Source organism: Poecile atricapillus, chromosome 1 (genome assembly GCF_030490865.1).
Source record: "Poecile atricapillus isolate bPoeAtr1 chromosome 1, bPoeAtr1.hap1, whole genome shotgun sequence".
In the NCBI taxonomy this organism is placed as follows: Eukaryota; Metazoa; Chordata; class Aves; order Passeriformes; family Paridae; genus Poecile; species Poecile atricapillus.
This window is the reverse complement of record NC_081249.1, coordinates 1582249-1599916: the sequence shown is the minus strand read 5'-3', so window position 1 is coordinate 1599916 and position 17668 is coordinate 1582249. Positions and strand designations below refer to the sequence as shown.

General features: G+C 51.7%; 3 protein-coding genes across 8 annotated transcripts in view; all 3 read left to right on the top strand.

Annotated features, from left to right (window-relative positions):
* LOC131581151 (trifunctional purine biosynthetic protein adenosine-3-like) overlaps positions 1-17668 on the top strand; it is a 310961-nt gene that overhangs the window by 126066 nt on the left and 167227 nt on the right. The gene's annotated exons all lie outside the window — the stretch shown is intronic.
* On the top strand, positions 424-872 carry KCNE2 (potassium voltage-gated channel subfamily E regulatory subunit 2). The gene has a single exon (XM_058843468.1). The coding sequence runs from the start codon at positions 495-497 to the stop codon at positions 870-872; it is 378 nt and encodes a 125-aa protein (XP_058699451.1). The 5' UTR covers positions 424-494.
* Positions 2432-10822, top strand: SMIM11 (small integral membrane protein 11). 6 transcript variants are annotated; one of them, XM_058843413.1, is made up of 5 exons: positions 2432-2604; positions 3774-3835; positions 6083-6199; positions 7180-7240; positions 8931-9429. In XM_058843413.1, the coding sequence occupies exons 3-5, from the start codon at positions 6159-6161 to the stop codon at positions 9096-9098; spliced, it is 270 nt and encodes an 89-aa protein (XP_058699396.1). In that variant the 5' UTR covers positions 2432-2604; positions 3774-3835; positions 6083-6158; the 3' UTR covers positions 9099-9429. The 6 variants fall into 6 exon arrangements, with proteins under 6 accessions (XP_058699396.1, XP_058699416.1, XP_058699407.1 ...); XM_058843424.1 differs by having other exon boundaries at positions 2475-2604; positions 7152-7240; XM_058843433.1 differs by lacking the exon at positions 6083-6199 and having other exon boundaries at positions 2468-2604.

Genomic DNA, 17668 nt, shown 5'->3' with positions numbered 1-17668 from the left:
AATTGCCAAGGGCTGCAGGAATTGCCAGGAGCCAGGGAATGGCTGCCAGTGGCAGAGGGCAGGGCTGGATCTTGGGATCTTGGGCAGGAATTGTTCCCTGGCAGGGTGGGCAGGGGCTGGGATGGAATTGCCAGAGCAGCTGGGGCTGCCCCTGGATCCCTGGCAGTGCCCAAGGCCAGGCTGGACATTGGGAGCTCCTGGGACAGTGGGAGGTGGCCCTGCCATGGTTTGTGTTGGAATGGGTGATTTTAAGGTCCCTTCCAGCCCAAACCTTTCCAGGATTCTGAGTAAGACCTTCCTGGGTCTCTGAACATATTGAACCACCCAGAGATGGGGATTCCCAGCTGAGGTACAACTGCACCTTCAAGTGTCAGAGGGTGACTGTTATTAGATAATTGTCATATCACTGACAAAATACTCCAAACCAACTCTTTTAATACAGACATCTGATTAAAAAGAGTATTTTCTTGAATTTAGCAGCATAATTAGCAAGGATGGCCAAGCTGCAAAACTTCACTTGGGCAGTGGAAGACATTTTCAAGGACACTTTCCTCAATTATATGAACAGCTGGAGGAGAAACATGACAGAAGCAGCAAATAAACTGCAGGCTGAGGTGGCTGCTGAAAACTTTGACTACGTTATCCTCTATCTGATGGTGATGATTGGGATGTTCTCCTTCATCATCGTGGCCATCCTGGTGAGCACGGTGAAATCCAAGAGGAGGGAGCACTCCAACGATCCCTATCACCAGTACATCGTGGAGGACTGGGGAGAGAAGTACAAAAACCAGGTTCTGAATCCAGAAGATTTCAAGTGCGTGATCCATGAAAACCTGGGGGCGAGGGATAAAACAAACCCGGAATCACCTTGACTTTCTGGGAATGTCAGCAGCGAGGGATTCACGGAGTCACACAGAGGCAACTCACTGGAATTCCAAAGAGCTGTGGAAGTGTTGACTAAATTAACACACAGGATAATGGAGTCCTGAGGAAATCGATGTGGTGGTTCCCGTGAGGATCTTGGGAAAGTCCAAGAAAAATCGATGATTTGATCTTCTGTCCTTTAGGAAAATAAAGCCAAGACAAGGATAACTTGATTATTTGAGCATTTTTTTAAATCCACAAGTAGATGTGGAGGTTCTCACCTCAGAATAACTGCGAATTTGTGGTCAAAAGTGACGATTTAGATCCAAACTCTGTGACTTAAGCCCACCTTAAAAAAAAAACAACTTTAAAATGTCCAGTAAAATCATCAATCTCCACGGATTGACTGAACAATCAATTAGGGAATGAATCACAGGAGGGACCTGATACCTGCACACACATTCACTCCCAACTCCTTTTTAGTGATCTGACTTCTACTTTCACTCCTGTTAAATATTAAATTACAAAGGGTTTCTTTTCTTTGGGAACCTTTGGCTTGTTCTGGACACAGGTCTTGAGATTTGAGCTGATACCATCACGCTCCAGATGTGCTGGAGGTGCAAGAGAAGCACAAGCAGGAGGCTGAAGGAAGGGATTCTCCTCTCCTCTGCTCTTCAGAGCTGCCTCTGGATCAACACCAGAAAATCTGGAGCTGCTGGAGAGTCCAGAGGAGGCCACGGAGCTCCTGTGCTCTGGAGCCAGGCTGGGAGAGCTGGGGGTGTTCACCTGGAGAAGAAAAGGCTCCAAGGAGAGCTCAGAGCCCTTTCCAGGGCCTGAAGGGGCTCCAGGAGAGCTGGAGAGGGACTTCTCACACATTAATGTATTGCCAGGACAATGGCCTTCAGTTGAAGGAGGGCAGGTTTATGTCAAATGCTAGGAAGAAATTCTTTAGTATGAGGGTGGTGAGGCCCTGGCACAAGTTGCCCAGAGAGGCTGTGGACTCTCCATTCCATTCCTGGAAATGTTCAAGGCCAGGCTGGCCAGGGCTCGGAGCAACCTGGACACCTCCCACTGTCCCAGGTTCTCCCAATGTCCAGCCTGGCCTTGGGCACTGCCAGGGATCCAGGGGCAGCCCCAGCTGCTCTGCCATGGCCTCCCCACCCTCAAAGGGACGAATTTCTTCCCCATATCTCACCTAAATCTCCCCCATTTCAGTGGGAAGCCACTCCCTGGCTCCTGGCAATTCCTGCAGCCCTTGGCAATTGTCTCTCTCCAGCTTTCCTGGGGCTCCTTCAGGCCCTGCAAGGCCACCCTGAGCTCAGCCCAAAGCTTCTCCTGGCCAGGCTGAACAATGGCAGCTGTGCCAGCCTTTCCTGCCAGCAGAGCTGCTCCATCCCTCTGCTCATCCTGGAGCCTCCTCTGGGCTCTCTCCAGCAGCTCCAGCTGCTCCCTGGGCTGGGCCCCAGGGCTGGGGCAGCTCTGCAGGTGGGGTCTCACCTCAGGGGGCTCGGGGCACAATCCCAATCCCTTTCCTGCTGCCCACGCTGGGTAGGGGGGGCTCTGGGATGTGGCCGCGGTTCCTGCGGGAGCTGCTTTAGCTGCTTTAGCGCTGTTCATGTGGAGAAGCAAAGCGGAGCGCTCGCAGCCGCAGCCGAGCGGGCGGAGCGGCCCCGGCCGGGCCCGGCGCTGCCGGGAGCTCCGTGAGGGAGCGCCGCCCCCGCCCGCCATGGCCGCGCTGAGGTAGGAGCGGCCCGGGCCCTTTCCTTCCCCTCACGGCCCCGCGGGGCTCCGGGAGCCGCATCTCCGCTCCCCGCAGCTTCCCTGCTCTCCCTGCCCTGCCCGGCCTAACCCTGCCCCTTCTCCATCCCCGCTCTTCTCTCTCCAGGCCTCGTCCTTGCTCTCCAGGCTTCGTCCTTTCTCTCCTAACCCCTTTCCATCTATTCTACCCCCCCTTCCTTCTCTCCAGTCCCTTCTGTGTTTCTCACCCCGCTTTCCTTGATCTCCAGTCCCCCTCTTGCTCTCCAGTTCTGCCACCGCTGTTCTCCAGCCCCCTTGCTCCGTATCCACCTCTCCCTCCTGCTTCACCAGCCCCCCTTCCTACCTCCATTGCCTTCTTTGCTTTCCAGGCCCCCCGTTCTTGTTCTCCACTCCCCTCCTTTCCCTTCAGCCCCCCCCTCCTTATTCTCGAGACATCCCCCCCTTGTTCTCCATCCCCCCTCCTTGCTCTCCATCCCCTTTCCTTTCTCTCCATCCCTTTCCTTTCTCTCCATCCCTTTCCTTGCTCTCCATCCCTTTCCTTGCTCTCCATCTCCTTTCCTTGCTCTCCATCCCCTTTCCTTTCTCTCCATCCCTTTCCTTGCTCTCCATCCCCTTTCCTTGCTCTCCATCCCTTTCCTTGCTCTCCATCCCCTGCTTTTCTTGATTTCCACCCTCTGTCCTTGTTCCCCAGTCCCTTCCTTGGTTCTCCAGCCCAGGACAGAGCTGGGATGGGATCCAGGGGCAGCCCCAGCTGCTCTGGGCACCCTGTGCCAGGGCCCCCCACCCTCCCAGGGGACAATTCCTCACCAGTATCCCATCCAGCCCTGTCCTCTGGCAGTTCAAACCATTGCCCCTTGTCCTGGCACTCTCTGCCCATATAAAAAGTCCCTCTCACTCCTTTTTATAAGCCCTCTTAAGCACTGGAAGGGGCTCTAAGGTCTCCCTGGAATTTTCCTTTCTCCAGGCTGGACAATCCCAGTTCTCCCAGCCTGTTCCCAGAGCAGAAAGGCTCCAACTTTGGGATCATCTTTGTGATCCCTGGTGATGCCATGGTGGAACAGACTTGTGCCGCTGGCATTTCTGGGTTTGGTTTGATTTTAATCCAACCAATGTGAACAAAACACCCCATCTTCTCTGTTCCTGTTTTCCAGAGTTTGGTGTATGTGAGAAGCTGCCAGAGGAATCACTCTTATTTTAATTTCTGCTTCACCAGGTATGAAGATCTTGATTTTTTTTTTAAATTATTTTGATGTTGCTTGAGTTGGAACCTTGAGTTGATCCAAAATCAGAATCAGGTTTGGGTTGGAAAGGACCTTAAAGATCATTTCATTCCAAGGCCTGCCATGAGCAAGGACACCTTCCAGGTTGCTCAGAGTCCCATCCAGCCTGGCCTTGGTGAGTGACACCCCTTTTCTAGCTCAGAAATGTCACATTTAAGTGCACTCAGATCACTCAGTAGCTCAGTACTTTCCAAGGCCTCGTGGCTGGAGTTGTTCAGCAATCCCCAAAGGAATCTCTCCAGCCCTGTTCTGTGGGAATGATGGAGTTCTTGGCAGGCAGGCCGAGATGTGCAGCCAGGACAGCTCCAGAGGGTTTGGATGCTGAGGATGTTGTGTGGATGTGGTGCCTCGGGGCTGTCCTGCTCTGCAGACAATGCCCTGAGAGCCCGGGCTGGGTTCCTGTGCAGGGCTGGAGCTGCAATCCAGGGGCTGGGATGCAATTCCTGCTGCTCCACAGGCCTCCCTCGTGCCTGGGGCCCAGCTGTGGGGCTGTGCTGCACAAGGCAGAGCTGGGCAGAGATCCTGGGGCTGGAATTGGGGCTGATCCCAAGCTCTGGGATGTGGTGCAGGGAATGAGCCATGACCTCGCTGCCTGCTGTGCATGCAGAGGATCCCAGAGGATTTGGGGTTCACTGGGAATTGCTGGCACAGCCCTGAGGTGGGATCACACCCTCTCCTCTTTCTCATCTGCAGGAGTCTGATCTGCTTCAACTCCCTGGGACAAGGCTGCACACATCCCAGAATCCCAAAATCCCAGAGTGGTTTGGGTTGGGAGGGACCTCAAAGCCCCTCCAGTGCCAGCCCTGCCATGGCAGGGACACCTCCCACTGTCCCAGGCTGCTCCAAGCCCCATCCAGCCTGGCCTGGGACACTTCCAGGGATCCAGGGGCAGCCCCAGTGGGATGGCTCTGCTCATGGCCACAGCAGCCTGGCAGGACAACCAGCTCCCATTTGTTAAGGAATAAAACTCCAGGGGAGAGCTGGGAGTGAGCAGCCTGGCAGCTGCAGTCCCAGGCAATCCATGTGAGCCTGGTGCCATTTTATCCCAGCTTGTGGAGCAGCTGTCAGGGAATATCTGGCAGAGCCTGGTGCTGCTGTCCCTCCTCACGTGGCTGCACACGGGAGCTCCTTGCAGGTGAGGGGAGGGAGCAGTGCCCTTGTGTGGGGCCCAGGCCCTGTGTTTGCCTGCATTTTCCTGGGGAAGGAACAATGCCTGCCTGTGGATGTGTTCTCAGCTCCTATCTGTGCCTTATCTCCTCGGGAAAGGCAAACACAGAATTCCAGCTGTTTGTTTGCCTTCGGGCTTTTAAGATATCCCAGCCTTGAAAAAGCAGTGTCAGAGCTTTTTGCTGTTGCACTGATGACCTCAGCACTTATAAATGGTGTTTTTTCAATGTGAAGGGAACCCTGGAATGATTTGGATTGGAAGGGATTTCAAAGCCCATCCAGTTCCACAGGCAGGGACACCTTCCACTAATCCCAGGCTGCTCCAAGCCCCAATGTCCAGCCTGGCCTTGGAGACTTCCAGGGATCCAGGGACAGCCACAGCTGCTCTGGGCAAAATCTGCCCCTTTTCCCATTTTCTCCACTCTTCCCACTTTGTTCTCCCTTCCCTGTGCTGCAGCTTCTGCTTTTTTCAATCCTGAGGTTTCAGCTGGATTTGATAAGAGCTGGGATGAGATGGAGACTGGAAAAGCCAAGAGATGAGATGGGGAGAAGTGCTTGGCCACTGGAGGCTGGTGGATGTGGAAATAGAGCCTGGAGGGAGCAGTGCCATTCCCACTCAGTTCCAACTGCACAGGACACTGTGGGGACACAGCAGGACAGGTGTCAGCTCTGGGAAACATTTTGGGGTTACAGGAAACATGGAGAGAGACAATTGCCAAGGGCTGCAGGAATTGCCAGGAGCCAGGGAATGGCTGCCAGTGGCAGAGGGCAGGGCTGGATGGGACCTTGGGCAGGAATTGTTCCCTGGCAGGGTGGGCAGGGGCTGGGATGGAATTGCCAGAGCAGCTGGGGCTGCCCCTGGATCCCTGGCAGTGCCCAAGGCCAGGCTGGACATTGGGAGCAGCTGGGACAGTGGGAGGTGTCCCTGCCATGGCACTGGATGATCTTCAATATTCCTTCCAACCCAGACCATTCCATGATTCCATGAAGTGAAAATACATTTTTTTTTGGAGGTGTAACGACCACCCTGACATTTCCCCAGCAGGATAAGGAGCTGCACAGTCAGGATCAGCACAGAAATAGTGACTGATGAACAGGAATTTGGTGGTGGCTGCCACTCCAGGGCTCTGGTACAGGTGGATTTTTTCACAGAGATCTTTGGAGGAGCTGGAATGTTTCCAGAGGGGTCTCAGCAGGGTGAGAGGGAAGAGGAGAGCAGAGGATCCTCTGGCTGGAGAAATCAGAACATCTACCCAGAAGCTGAGCAGGACAGGAGCTGCAAGAACATTTAATTTCTGCAGGAAGCTCAGCAGCAGCTCTCTGGTGCGGTGCTGATTTATTCAGCCCAGCTTTTCACCGTGTTCCCTCCTGCTTTCCCATTCTTGTTCCATGGACAGGAAAGGCCTCCAGGGGTTAATTTGGATTCCAGCAGCTGAAGAGGTAGAGCAGAGAGCCCAGGGCAGTGCTGTGTGTGCTGCAGCCTCCAGCAGGCTTTTCATCCCGGGAATTCAGCTCTGGAATGGTTGGTGACCACTCAGGGCTCCAGGGAGTGCCTGCTCTGCTAACCTCAATGTTTAGAAACTGTTAGTATGGAGAATTAAATTCATCAACCACAGAGGACTGATAAATTAGAGGATTAATTAGATGTTCAGGCTCCAAACAGAGCAGGTGGGCTTAGAAACCCCCAAAGAACTCCCAGAGAACCCCCAAAGAGCCCCCAAGGCAGCTCCTGTGGGGCTCTGTGTCCCTCAGGTCCCAGCACAGCCGGGCAGGGGGAGCACACACAGCTCCAGCTTCCAAAGGCAGCCGTGTTCTCCATGTCAGGATGTGGAATTCCAGCCCCAGCACCTGCTCTGGGGCTGTCAAAGCCCTGTCCTGCTCCTGTCACTCAGCCCCAGAAAGGCCCTGGAGGTCACTGGGGGTTGCTGGGGACGAGCCCTCAGAGGGGCAGGGTGAGCTCAGCTGCAGCTTGCCTAATTCTCTTTTAATTTCTATTTCTCCAAGTGTTCATTCTGCTTGCTTTCTTTCTTTCCCATTTCTCCAAGAGTTCATTCTGCTTTCTTTCTTTCCCATTTCTCCAAGATGCTCCTGCCCTGCCCTGTGCCTCCAGGAGTGTGACCCCCCCAGTCCTGGGGCACCCCACAGCCGAGATGGTGGCCTTTAACTGGAAGGTGAGGCTGGTGCACATTCCCCAAGCAGGGATGGCTGCTCTTTCCACGTGGGATGTGTTGGGTGGGTTCTGATGATTCCTCTCCCAGGGGAGGGTTGTTTGACCCCCACACTCTCAGGGACAGGGGATTTGTTGTTGTTTCCTTCCTTGCCAGACGTGCTCCAGGATTTGCTGTTGGGAAATAATTCCACATAAATTCACCAGAGCTCTGCTCATCCCTGCTCCTCCTGCCTTTCCTCTTTCCAGGTTTTTCTCTGGCTGCTCTTCCCTCAGCTGCTTTTGTAACTGGAGGGGAATTTCTCCACTGTATTTTTTGGGGTTTTGGGGCCATGAGAGCTCTGCAGGGTTTTGTGTCAGGCACCACAGTGCTGGAGCAGCTGCATGGAGCTGCTGGAGAGAGCCCAGAGGAGGCTCCAGGATGAGCAGAGGGATGGAGCAGCTCTGCTGGCAGGAAAGGCTGGCACAACTGCCATTGTTCAGCCTGGCCAGGAGAAGCTTTGGGCTGAGCTCAGGGTGGCCTTGCAGGGCCTGAAGGAGCCCCAGGAAAGCTGGAGAGAGACAATTGCCAAGGGCTGCAGGAATTGCCAGGAGCCAGGGAGTGGCTTCCCACTGAAATGGGGGAGATTTAGGTGAGATATGGGGAAGAAATTCTTCCTTTTGAGGGTGGGGAGGCCATGGCAGAGCAGCTGGGGCTGCCCCTGGATCCCTGGCAGTGCCCAAGGCCAGGCTGGACATTGGGAGCAGCTGGGACAGTGGGAGGTGTCCCTGCCTGTGGAACTGGATGAGCTGTGAAATCCCTTCCAATCCAAATGACTCTGTAATTAACAATTTGAACACATTGAATTAAACTTTCCCCCAGCCCTGCCTCCCCTGCCCTGGTGTTGGACTCGGAGCTGTTGCTGCTGTGGATGTGGGGAGATGGACAGAGCCTGGTGGTGTTTTTCCAAACCCCCTGCTGGTGTCTGGACACAAGGCTTGGCCCAAATTCAGTGCTTTGATGGTGTCCTGACAGCTTTGGGAGATCCTGGGGGAACAGGGTGAATTCCAAGTTCACAGAGTTACCACAGAACCATGGAATATCCTGATGGGAAGGGACAGGGATCACCCAGTGCCCTGCACAGACACCCCAACAATCCCACCCCTTCCCTCACTGCCACCTCCCATTTCCATTGGATTTTCCTCTCCAAGTTTCTGTTTTTATAGCACTGAAACACTCTCTGCAGTTCCAGGCATTCAGCACTGGTACAACAACCCTTGGAAGCTGTAGATATTTTACTTTTCTCCCAGTTTAAAGGCATTTATCTGCACCTTCCACATCTGAGCAGGTTCATTACAAAATTGCTACAAATTAAGATTTCCCAGAGTGTTTCTGGGGATCCCATCACTTGTAAGGATCCTTCAGCAGCATTTCCACTTTCACAATTTCCCTAAAATACTCAGTTCTTCCCTTTTTTCAGCTCCAGATGGCACAAATATTGCTGGGAAATGAGTAAAAAGGAGTTCAGGACTTGAGGGAAGGGGATTTTTCTTTGGCTTCGTTGCTCTGCCTGGTTTAACTTCCCACAGAAATAAAAACCATGCAGAGAGAGGAGCGTTACTATTGGAATAGAAGATGCAGAACATCCCTATAAATTCATTTTTAATTATCTAAGTGTTCCAGAAGTGCCTAAATAGATCCTTTGACATTCCAGGCTCTGGAGAACTTCCCACTGCTGATGTACATTTTGGCAGCTAAAACACTGATCCTTTGCTTGGCCTTTGCTGGAGTCAAAATGTACCAGAGCAAGAAAATCGAGGAGAAACTGAAGAGGGAACGAGAAGAGAAGCTGAAAGCAGAAGCAGAGAAGAAGGATGAGTGAAGAGTCCCTCAGGTGTGGAATTGATCCCAGTTCCTGGGCTTTGAGGATGCCCTTGTTCCTCCCAGTGGGATTGATTTGGAATGTGAAATTGGAATATGATGAGCTCTTGGAATATTTGGGACTCACTCTTTGTGGGTCTTGCATGAACCACTGTCCTGTTTGAGGATATTTTAGCACAATATTCCCTCTCTGTTTTTATCTCCCTGCATTTCCATGCCTGATTCACAAAGAGGGGGGATAAATTTGGAATAACTGCAGGGGAGCAGCCAGGCAGGATGCTGCAATCAGAACTCTGGGCCTCAAGGCACAAAATAAAGAGAGAAAATAATCAGCCTTTCTAGATGAGTGGAATTATTGACAGCTTGGGGGTGGTTTGGCTGGAAAGGGCAAATTCCACACCTGGAATTCCCAAAGGGACAGGTTATGCCATGGAACATCCACCATGTAGAATTCCCTGAGAAAAATGCACGTTCTTCTGCTTGAAACAGCAAAATGAACATTACAAAATTCCCTAAATTTGGGATTTTCCTTCTGAAATTCCCCAAGTTCCTCCCCTCTGTTTCCAAAGCTGAAACAATCCGTGCTTCCTTGGAGCAAATCCATGAGCAGAATGAGTCCTGCCTGCTGCTTGGATTCTGTTCCCTGCCTTGCTTGTCGTTTTTTGGAGCAGTTTGCTTCACTTCTCCCTGTTCTGCAGCAAAATGGGAATTCTATTCCTGCCTGCCCTTTGAAAGCTCAGTGGGAGTTTGATGTCATGTTGCTCTTTATTGAAATAAATTCTTCTTTCCCTTTCTGAGGTCATCCCCTCCCCTCTAAAGACAGTTTTCAGTTCTTAAAATCTTTCCTTGATTTTATTTCCACCCTGTCACTGTTTTATTCCCTTTGTTTTATTCCCTGTTTTATTTGTTTTATTCCATTTATTCCTAAGGATTGGGAATTGTGCCTAGAAATGAGGCCCTGGGAATAACCATGGGAACGAAGTTTTTTTTTGTTTACACAGGAAAAAACAAAACAAAAACCAAAAGAGTTTTTCAGTCTCCTGTTCCCAGCAAATTCAGGACTTGATTTGGGGGAGATTTTGGCCACTTCCCTGGGAAGGGAAAGGTTGGACAGGGCTTGGAGCAAGCTGGGATAGTGGGAGGTGTCCCTGGCCATGGCAGGGGTGGGTGGGATGAGCTTTAAGATCCTTCCAACCCAAAGCAGCCTGGGATTCTGGGATTCTGGGATTCTGGGATTCTGGGCACTGTTATCCCAGGGAATTCTGTCTGGCAAACCCCAGAGCTCCAGGGATTTCTGCACCAGGATCATCACACAAAACCTCAGTGCCCAGCAGGTGACAACAACCGGTGTTAAAACCTCTCTGATTCCACAGCAATTCCCTTCCCAGCCCCCAGAGCTGCCCAGCAGAGGCTCTGTCCTTCCTAAATCCTCGGATTAAGAGGGAAGAATTCCCCCATGGAGCTGGGAACAGCTCCAGAGGTGCCCCTTTGGAGCCCCTGTGCTCTCCCTCTTGTGCCTGCTGTTCTCACTGCTCTCTTCCCACCCTGCAGGTTCCTGACTCTTGGATTCCTTTCCCAGGAGGATGAAGCCTTCCTGAAAAAGAAGGATGTGTAACCTCAGGGTGACACTTAAATTATCTCCGTTTTTATATGTGCAGCAAAGCATCTGAGCCTCTATTTATGCAATAAAAAAGCCTTTATTTAAAAAATCAAAAATAAAAAAAAAAAATAAAGAACTTGGGTGCTGCTTCCTCAAAGGATTGGAGCTGTAGGGGAGGCACTTGGGAAAGATCAGCTGCAAGGAGGTGGCTGGGATGGAAGAGGAAAACACTCTGGAGGGAAAAATTGAGGAGGAAAATGCTCTGGATCCATCCTGGGAGGCTCCAAAGTTAATGGAGAGGCAGAAGTGGAGAAGGCTCAGTGCAGCTTTTGCTGCTGCTTCCTGCAAGGGTCAGGCTGTGGGGTCTGCATGGAATCCAGGTGGACAAACCCAGGAGAGGAGCTTTTCCAGGCACTTTGTGCATCCAGGACTTCCTTGGATCCGTGGAAATCACGATGTCACCTTAAGGGAATTCCATGGAAGGAGGTTTATCCTGAGAAATCTCCTTGGTTCCGTTTTCTGCTCAGCCTGGGGGCAGCTCTTCCTGCCTGGGCTGATCCTGGAGAACTTGGAATGGAATCCTGGAATGCTTTGGGTTGGAAGAAATCTTGAAGATCATCCAGAGCCAGCCCAGCCATGGCAGGGACACCTCCCACTGTCCCAGGAGCTCCCAATGTCCAGCCTGGCCTTGGGCACTGCCAGGGATCCAGGGGCAGCCCCAGCTGCTCTGGCAATTCCATCCCAGCCCCTGCCCACCCTGCCAGGGAACAATTCCTGCCCAAGATCCCATCAAATCCTACTCTGAAGCCATTCCCTGGCTCTTGGCCCTCCATCCCTTGTCCCCAGTCCCTCTCCAGCTCTCCTGGAGCCCCTTCAGGCCCTGCAAGGGGCTCTGAGCTCTCCCTGGGGTTTCTCCTTCTCCAGCTGAGCACCCCCAGCTCTCCCAGCCTGGCTCCAGAGCAGAATTTGATTAATCAAGAGAAATACAGAAATACAGCAATAAAGGCTCAGGTGTGGCAGTGCCTCAGGTACCTTTGCCTTCACATTCCCATTCCAAAGCACTTCCTAGACCCTTCTGGGATTTAAGGAGAAGCAGAAACTTGCCAGAGGAGGGAAGAGGAGGCTGCAGAGCCCTTGGAGAAGCTCTGGGCCTCACCTGAGTGGGAGCTCAGGGAATGCTCAGGGGGCTCCAGCTCTGCTGGAATCACTCCTGGAACTGCAGGGGTGTTAAAATCTCACTTTTCCTGCTGTCTCCTTGGAGACTGGAGAACAAAAGCAGTGCAGAAACCCATTCCCAGCACAGAGAAACATCCTGCTGTGCAATATCCTGCTGTATCCTGGAAAAATACCCTGCTCCAGCAGCCCCAGGGCTGCCAGGCTCAAGAATTCCCAGGATCCCAGGGAATCCAGCACTTCCCCTCTGTTCCCAACACTCACCTGGGCATGCCAAGGTGAACTGGGGGGGAATTGAATTCAATACCTGTGGTGCCAGTGAGAACAGCCTGGTGCCCACCTTTCCTGAGGGAAACACGGGAATTCTGCTGGAACCACTCCCCAAACCTCCAGGGAATTGTCAGGTCTGGTGACACCATTGCCTTGGCTCTGTGAAATCACTGGTTCATTTTGGATATTTACCCAAATCTGGACTTTTTAGGCTCTCCAGAGTAAGTTTTTCAAGAAAAAAAAAAAATAATGAGGAGGGAATTTTATTTTAGCTTTTCAACTTCTGCTCTGTGAGGAGAACCAAAGAGATACAATCTCCCTTTACAACTCAATTTACCACCAAAGCCACGGGGCACTCAAAGCAATCAAGTCTGGCTTAAAATCATCCCTGGCAAAGATGCGCAAGAAAGGAATTAATGCTCTTTTCTTGCCCCTGAATATCAGGGAAGGAGCTGTGAGGAGTCTCCTCAGAAATCCTGCAAATTATCACATTTTTGCCTCTGCAGCCAAATCAGAAAAATCTTTGCAGGTAAAAGATTTCAAATCTGGTCCAGCCAGATTTTTATAATCCCAGAGTGGAAGGGATTTTAAGGATCACCCATTCCCAGCCCTGCCATGGCAGGGACACCTCCCACTGTCCCAGCTGCTCCCAATGTCCAGCCTGGCCTTGGGCACTGCCAGGGATCCAGGGGCAGCCCCAGCTGCTCTGGCAATTCCATCCCAGCCCCTGCCCACCCTCACAGCCAGGAATTTTCTCCCAATATCCCATTTATCCCAAGCCTTCCTCCTGCATGAGGCCATTCCTAAATTTCAGCGCAGCATCAGAGCTCAGATATTCCCAGATCTTGGCATGGGGAATATCCAGTGATTTCCAGGATAAGAATTGGTCTTGTCCAGTCCTGTCCCTTCCCAAAGTGAACCAGTGCCTGTTCCCTGATATTCCATGGGGAGTTTGACCTGTGCTGTCACAGCTTCCAGGTGATTTTACCTTTGGGAATCCCGTGTGCCACAACTCGAACAGGAAAAATCTGCTGTCACTGGGGGGAGACAGCAGCTCAGCTTTGCTGCAGTTTCTCCTTCAGAAACCAGCTGGAGACCTCGAATTCTGAAAGAATCCCAGGATCCCAGGATCCCGAGGCTGGAAAAGCCCTCCCAGCCCATGGAGTCCCAGCTGTGCCCGATGCCCACCTTGTCCCCAGCCCTGAGTGCCACATCCAGCCCTTCCTTGGGCACAGAAAGGTTTTATGATTAAAAACACATTTGAAAGAAGAAAAGAAAATTCAGTCCAGTTTAATTTTTGAGGAAGAGGAGGAAACAAGGATAGAGAGCCTTGGAGTGCTTGGTGTATCCCAGAATCATGAAGGTGGGAGGAGCCCTTCAGGATCATCCAGTGCCACCCCAGCACCACCAGCATCACCCCAAACCCTGTCACCAAGGGCCACATCAACAGCTTCAGCACCAGAGGATCTACAAGGGAACCTCTTGGAAATATCCCCATCCCAAAAAATGAGCCAGGTCACTGTGGTGCCTACAGAACTCTCCTTCTTCCCTAGTCCATAAAATTCCTCTTTTCCAAAGCAAAATTCAGGCTGTACCTCCCTTTTCTGTATTTCTGATATTGGCATTCAACACAGTGCCAAGTGTTGAAGACAAAAAATTAAAGGTCTAAAATTAAAAAGTGGCTTCTAAATTCACAGTGTTTGCACTTTTAGGGTTCTTTTTATTCACATGAAAGTTCTGTGTGTTTAAACAAAAGCTGCAGTCCTTGTGGAGTGATCAGGAAAGGAGATTAAGGGATTTTAAGGGAAACAAAGGAAACTCTCCCGAGGTTCTGAGGTGGCTGCTGGAATAGGGAGCTCAGAGCTCTGGGGTTTCTGAGGTCCTTAAAATGAAAAATGAACCTTCAACAGGACAGTTTTGTCATTAGACTTTAGCTGAGATGAGCTCAGCTTAATTTCAGTACCACTGAAAGTTTTTAGTCTGAGGCTTCTGCCAGAATCAGCCCAGAGCGGGGCTGGAGGGAGGCAGAGCTCCCTGAGCAGCATCCCCAGGGCCTCACATCCAAACAGTGATTCCAACATTTCCTTCCCTGTTCTTCCTCTTGGGAATCAGCAATTCCACCTGCTTTATCCTGCTCTGCAAATGTTCTGTGTGGGGGAGACTCCTTCATAATTCCCTGGGATCCCAACTCCAGTCTCGGCAGGAATGCTTCCAGTGATGCAGTGACTTGTTTCATCCTCTAATTACAGCACAAACTACCTAGTTAATTAGTTAATATTTATGAACTATTATTAACCTCAGCCTAGTTAATTACTTAATATTTATGAACTATTATTAACCTCAGCCTTCAAGGCTAGTGAGGAGCTGACAGACCTCACATGAGGGAGCTGGAATATCCTGAGTGGGAATGAACCCCCAGGGATCCCCCAGTGCCCCCCTGCCCTGCCCAGACCCCCCAACAAGCCCAGCCTGGGCATCCCTGGGCTGTGCCCACTCTCTGGGGAGCCTGGGCAGTGCCAGCACCCTCTGGGTACCCTAAAACCCGACCTAAATCCCTGCTGGGCCAGCTCCAGCCTCTCCCTGCTGCTGTCCCTGTGCCAGGAGCAGAGATTGGAGCTGGCCCTTGGGATGAGGAGTTTCCTTCAGGCTCCTCCAGCTGCTCCTCGTGTGGCCCCTCCAGACCTTTCCCCATCCTTTGGACACTCTCTGAGCTTTGGATCTTTGGATCTCTGAGCTTTGGATTGCAGCCCCACATGGAAAACAACCCAATGCCCAACCCATGAGCATGTGGAGACAGCTCAGGTAAAGTTCCCAAAACCTGGGCTGATGTTTCCCCCTGGATTTGATCCAAGGGCTGATTTTTGGCAGTGAGTGACCAGGGACTGGGAGGTGACACAACCCAAGTCACTCCCCAGTCTGGCTTTGGCTTTGAAACTGCTTTGTCTTGGCTGCTGGAGCAATTCCAGCGTGTCTGGGCTCAGCTGGACCTTGCCTGGCTCACCTGTGGAGCAGTTTGGGATAATCCCAGCTGATAACAGGAATTCCTGGCAGCTGCCACAAGTTATCCCGTGGCAACGGGTTCCTCGTGTGCTCCTGCAGAGGGAAAGGTTGGGCACAAATGAGTGATTAGGCTTTTATCCTTGTGGATTTCCATCTGGCAGCCACTCCTGCTGGACCAGAGCGAGCTCCTGGAAATGTCCATGTGTCCCAGCATCCCTGCAAGGCTGTTCCAGCCTGTCCCAAGGCTGGGATGTGGCTGTCACATGAAGGAGGATGGATGTGGCTGCTTCCTGTTGATCCCCTGGAACACAGATGGGTGACTCTCCTTTTTGATTATCCTTTAATTTTTTCCTGGACTTCCTGCTGCTGCTTGGCTTTGCTCCCCAGTGCCTCAGCTTCCAGTCCTCCAGCTCTTTTTATCTGCTCTGACTCATTTCTCCAGCCTAAACTCGGGCTCATTTCCCAGCCTGGTGCTCCTTGAATGGGTCTGGGCCTCGTGTTCGGGCTCTAAACCAGCTCTGTTATTCTGATTTTCTCACACAGACCATCCCCAGCGTGTTCCCTCTTCTTCCCAGGCCTCCTCCTCTCCCCCCTGGGCCCTGCAGGAAGAAATTCCAAGGAATGAGTTCAGAGGGACAGAGCATGAGCTTTGAGTGACGTCTCCTGGCTTTCCATTCCCAGCCACCCTTCTCCCACTTTTCAGTGGGCTCCACTTTGCCTGCTGGCTCAGAAAAGCTTTTATCCCGAAATCCCAAATCACCCAGCTTGGGAGGGACCTCCAGGATCATCCAGTCCCACCATAATCACTCCTAAATTATGTCCCCAAGTGCTTTTGGGTTGCAGAAAGCTGTCAGGACTGAGGACTTGAAAATGGAGAAAAATGTTCCCATTTAAAATGTTCCCATCCCAAAATGTCTTGGGTCACCCATTACAGACCTGCCCCAAGAGCTGGGGGGAAAATAAATGTTTGTGGGTTTTTTTTCCATGAAGATGAGGCTTGGAAAAGCATTTAGGAGTCATTAGTCAATGAGACATGATGGAAATCCAAGTGATTTGCATTCCAGCTCCAGCAGAGGGACATCTGTGGCAGCTTTTCCCCCAACATTTTCATCTGACCCTGCCTCTTGTCCTTATGCAAAGATCCTTTAATGATTTTTTTTTCCCACCTTTTAAAGAAAAATCTCCACACACACACACAGAGATTCCTGAGTGGGACCAGAGCTTGGCTTTGCTCTCCTGCATTGTTCAAGTGCCCTGAGCCTCCCTCCAAGAGCTCCTGCTGGCAAACCCAATAAAATAATTGGGATTTCAAACCCTGCTGAGGAGCTGGGATGTTATTTCAAGAGCTCTTGACTAAGGTGCTGCTATTGGGTAACATCCTCCCATTAACTTGAGTCAGATGTTGAAGGAATTGCTTGTCATCCCAAATTACCAGTTGAGTCACCCTGCATGAGCCACAATATTTCCCAGCAAGGGTTACAGGGTTTTGTGGAAAACATGGGCTGTAATTATCCTGCCCAGCAGCAAAGGGGGAGTGGAGGAGAGGCAAGGACTCATCTTGGAGGGGTTTCTGTAAAATCCCAAAGTTCCTTGGATTTCAGACTCAGCTCTTTTTCCTGCCCACAGGTTTCCATGCTCGTTAAAAGGGATTGGGGAGAAAAGTTCTGCCAGGCTTCAACCTCCCAGAGGGAAATGGGAAGGGATTTGACAAAGTTTTTCCAGGAAAAGGAGATTATTCTATTTTTCCCTTTGTTTTCTGGGAAACTGGCAGCAAACACTTCCTCTTTCCTAATGTTTGTTTCCATGAAATCCTTCACGGAGGGCTTCCCAAAGAATACAAACCAGGAAGGACAATTCCTGTGACACAAATTGCTTCCTTGGGATACCTCTCACTGCTGAATGGATGGGAAGCAGCTGATTGGAGTTGTCCAACCTGGAGGAAAGAAGGTTCTGGGGAGATTTTAGAGCCTTGACAGGGCCTGAAGGGGCTCCAGGAGAGCTGGAGAGGGACTGGGGCCAAGGGCTGCAGGAATTGCCAGGAGCCAGGGAATGGCTGCCAGTGGCAGAGGGCAGGGCTGGATCTTGGGATCTTGGGCAGGAATTGTTCCCTGGCAGGGTGGGCAGGGGCTGGGATGGAATTGCCAGAGCAGCTGGGGCTGCCCCTGGATCCCTGGCAGTGCCCAAGGCCAGGCTGGACATTGGGAGCTCCTGGGACAGTGGGAGGGGATGGAACCAGATGAGTTTTAAGGTCCTTCCAACCCAAACAATTCCATGACCTTCTGACCCCATTGCTGCTCCCATGGACTCTGCTGTGTCAGGGAGGGCAGGACACACCTTTCCATGGAACAAGGGTGGAAACTGCCTGGAACCCACAGCAGCTGAGCCCTGGAACCAAATCCCAGGGAGACAGCGGAGCCAGGACTCAGAGCCTTTCAGGTTTGGGCTTGTTCTCCTTGCTGTGAACCCAGACACAAGCGAGGTGTGCTGGGGGTTGTGCTGCTCTCACTGGAGCTGTTCCGTGTCCCCAG

Coding starts and splice junctions, on each gene's coding strand:
- KCNE2 (XM_058843468.1), top strand. CDS start 495: ATGGCCAAGCTGCAAAACTTCACTTGGGCAGTGGAAGACATTTTCAAG.
- SMIM11 (XM_058843412.1), top strand. CDS start 6,895: ATGTGGAATTCCAGCCCCAGCACCTGCTCTGGGGCTGTCAAAGCCCTG. Junction 7,022..7,151: donor CGAGCCCTCAGAGGGGCAGG/GTGAGCTCAGCT, acceptor CATTTCTCCAAG/ATGCTCCTGCCCTGCCCTGT. Junction 7,241..8,930: donor TGGTGGCCTTTAACTGGAAG/GTGAGGCTGGTG, acceptor TTGACATTCCAG/GCTCTGGAGAACTTCCCACT.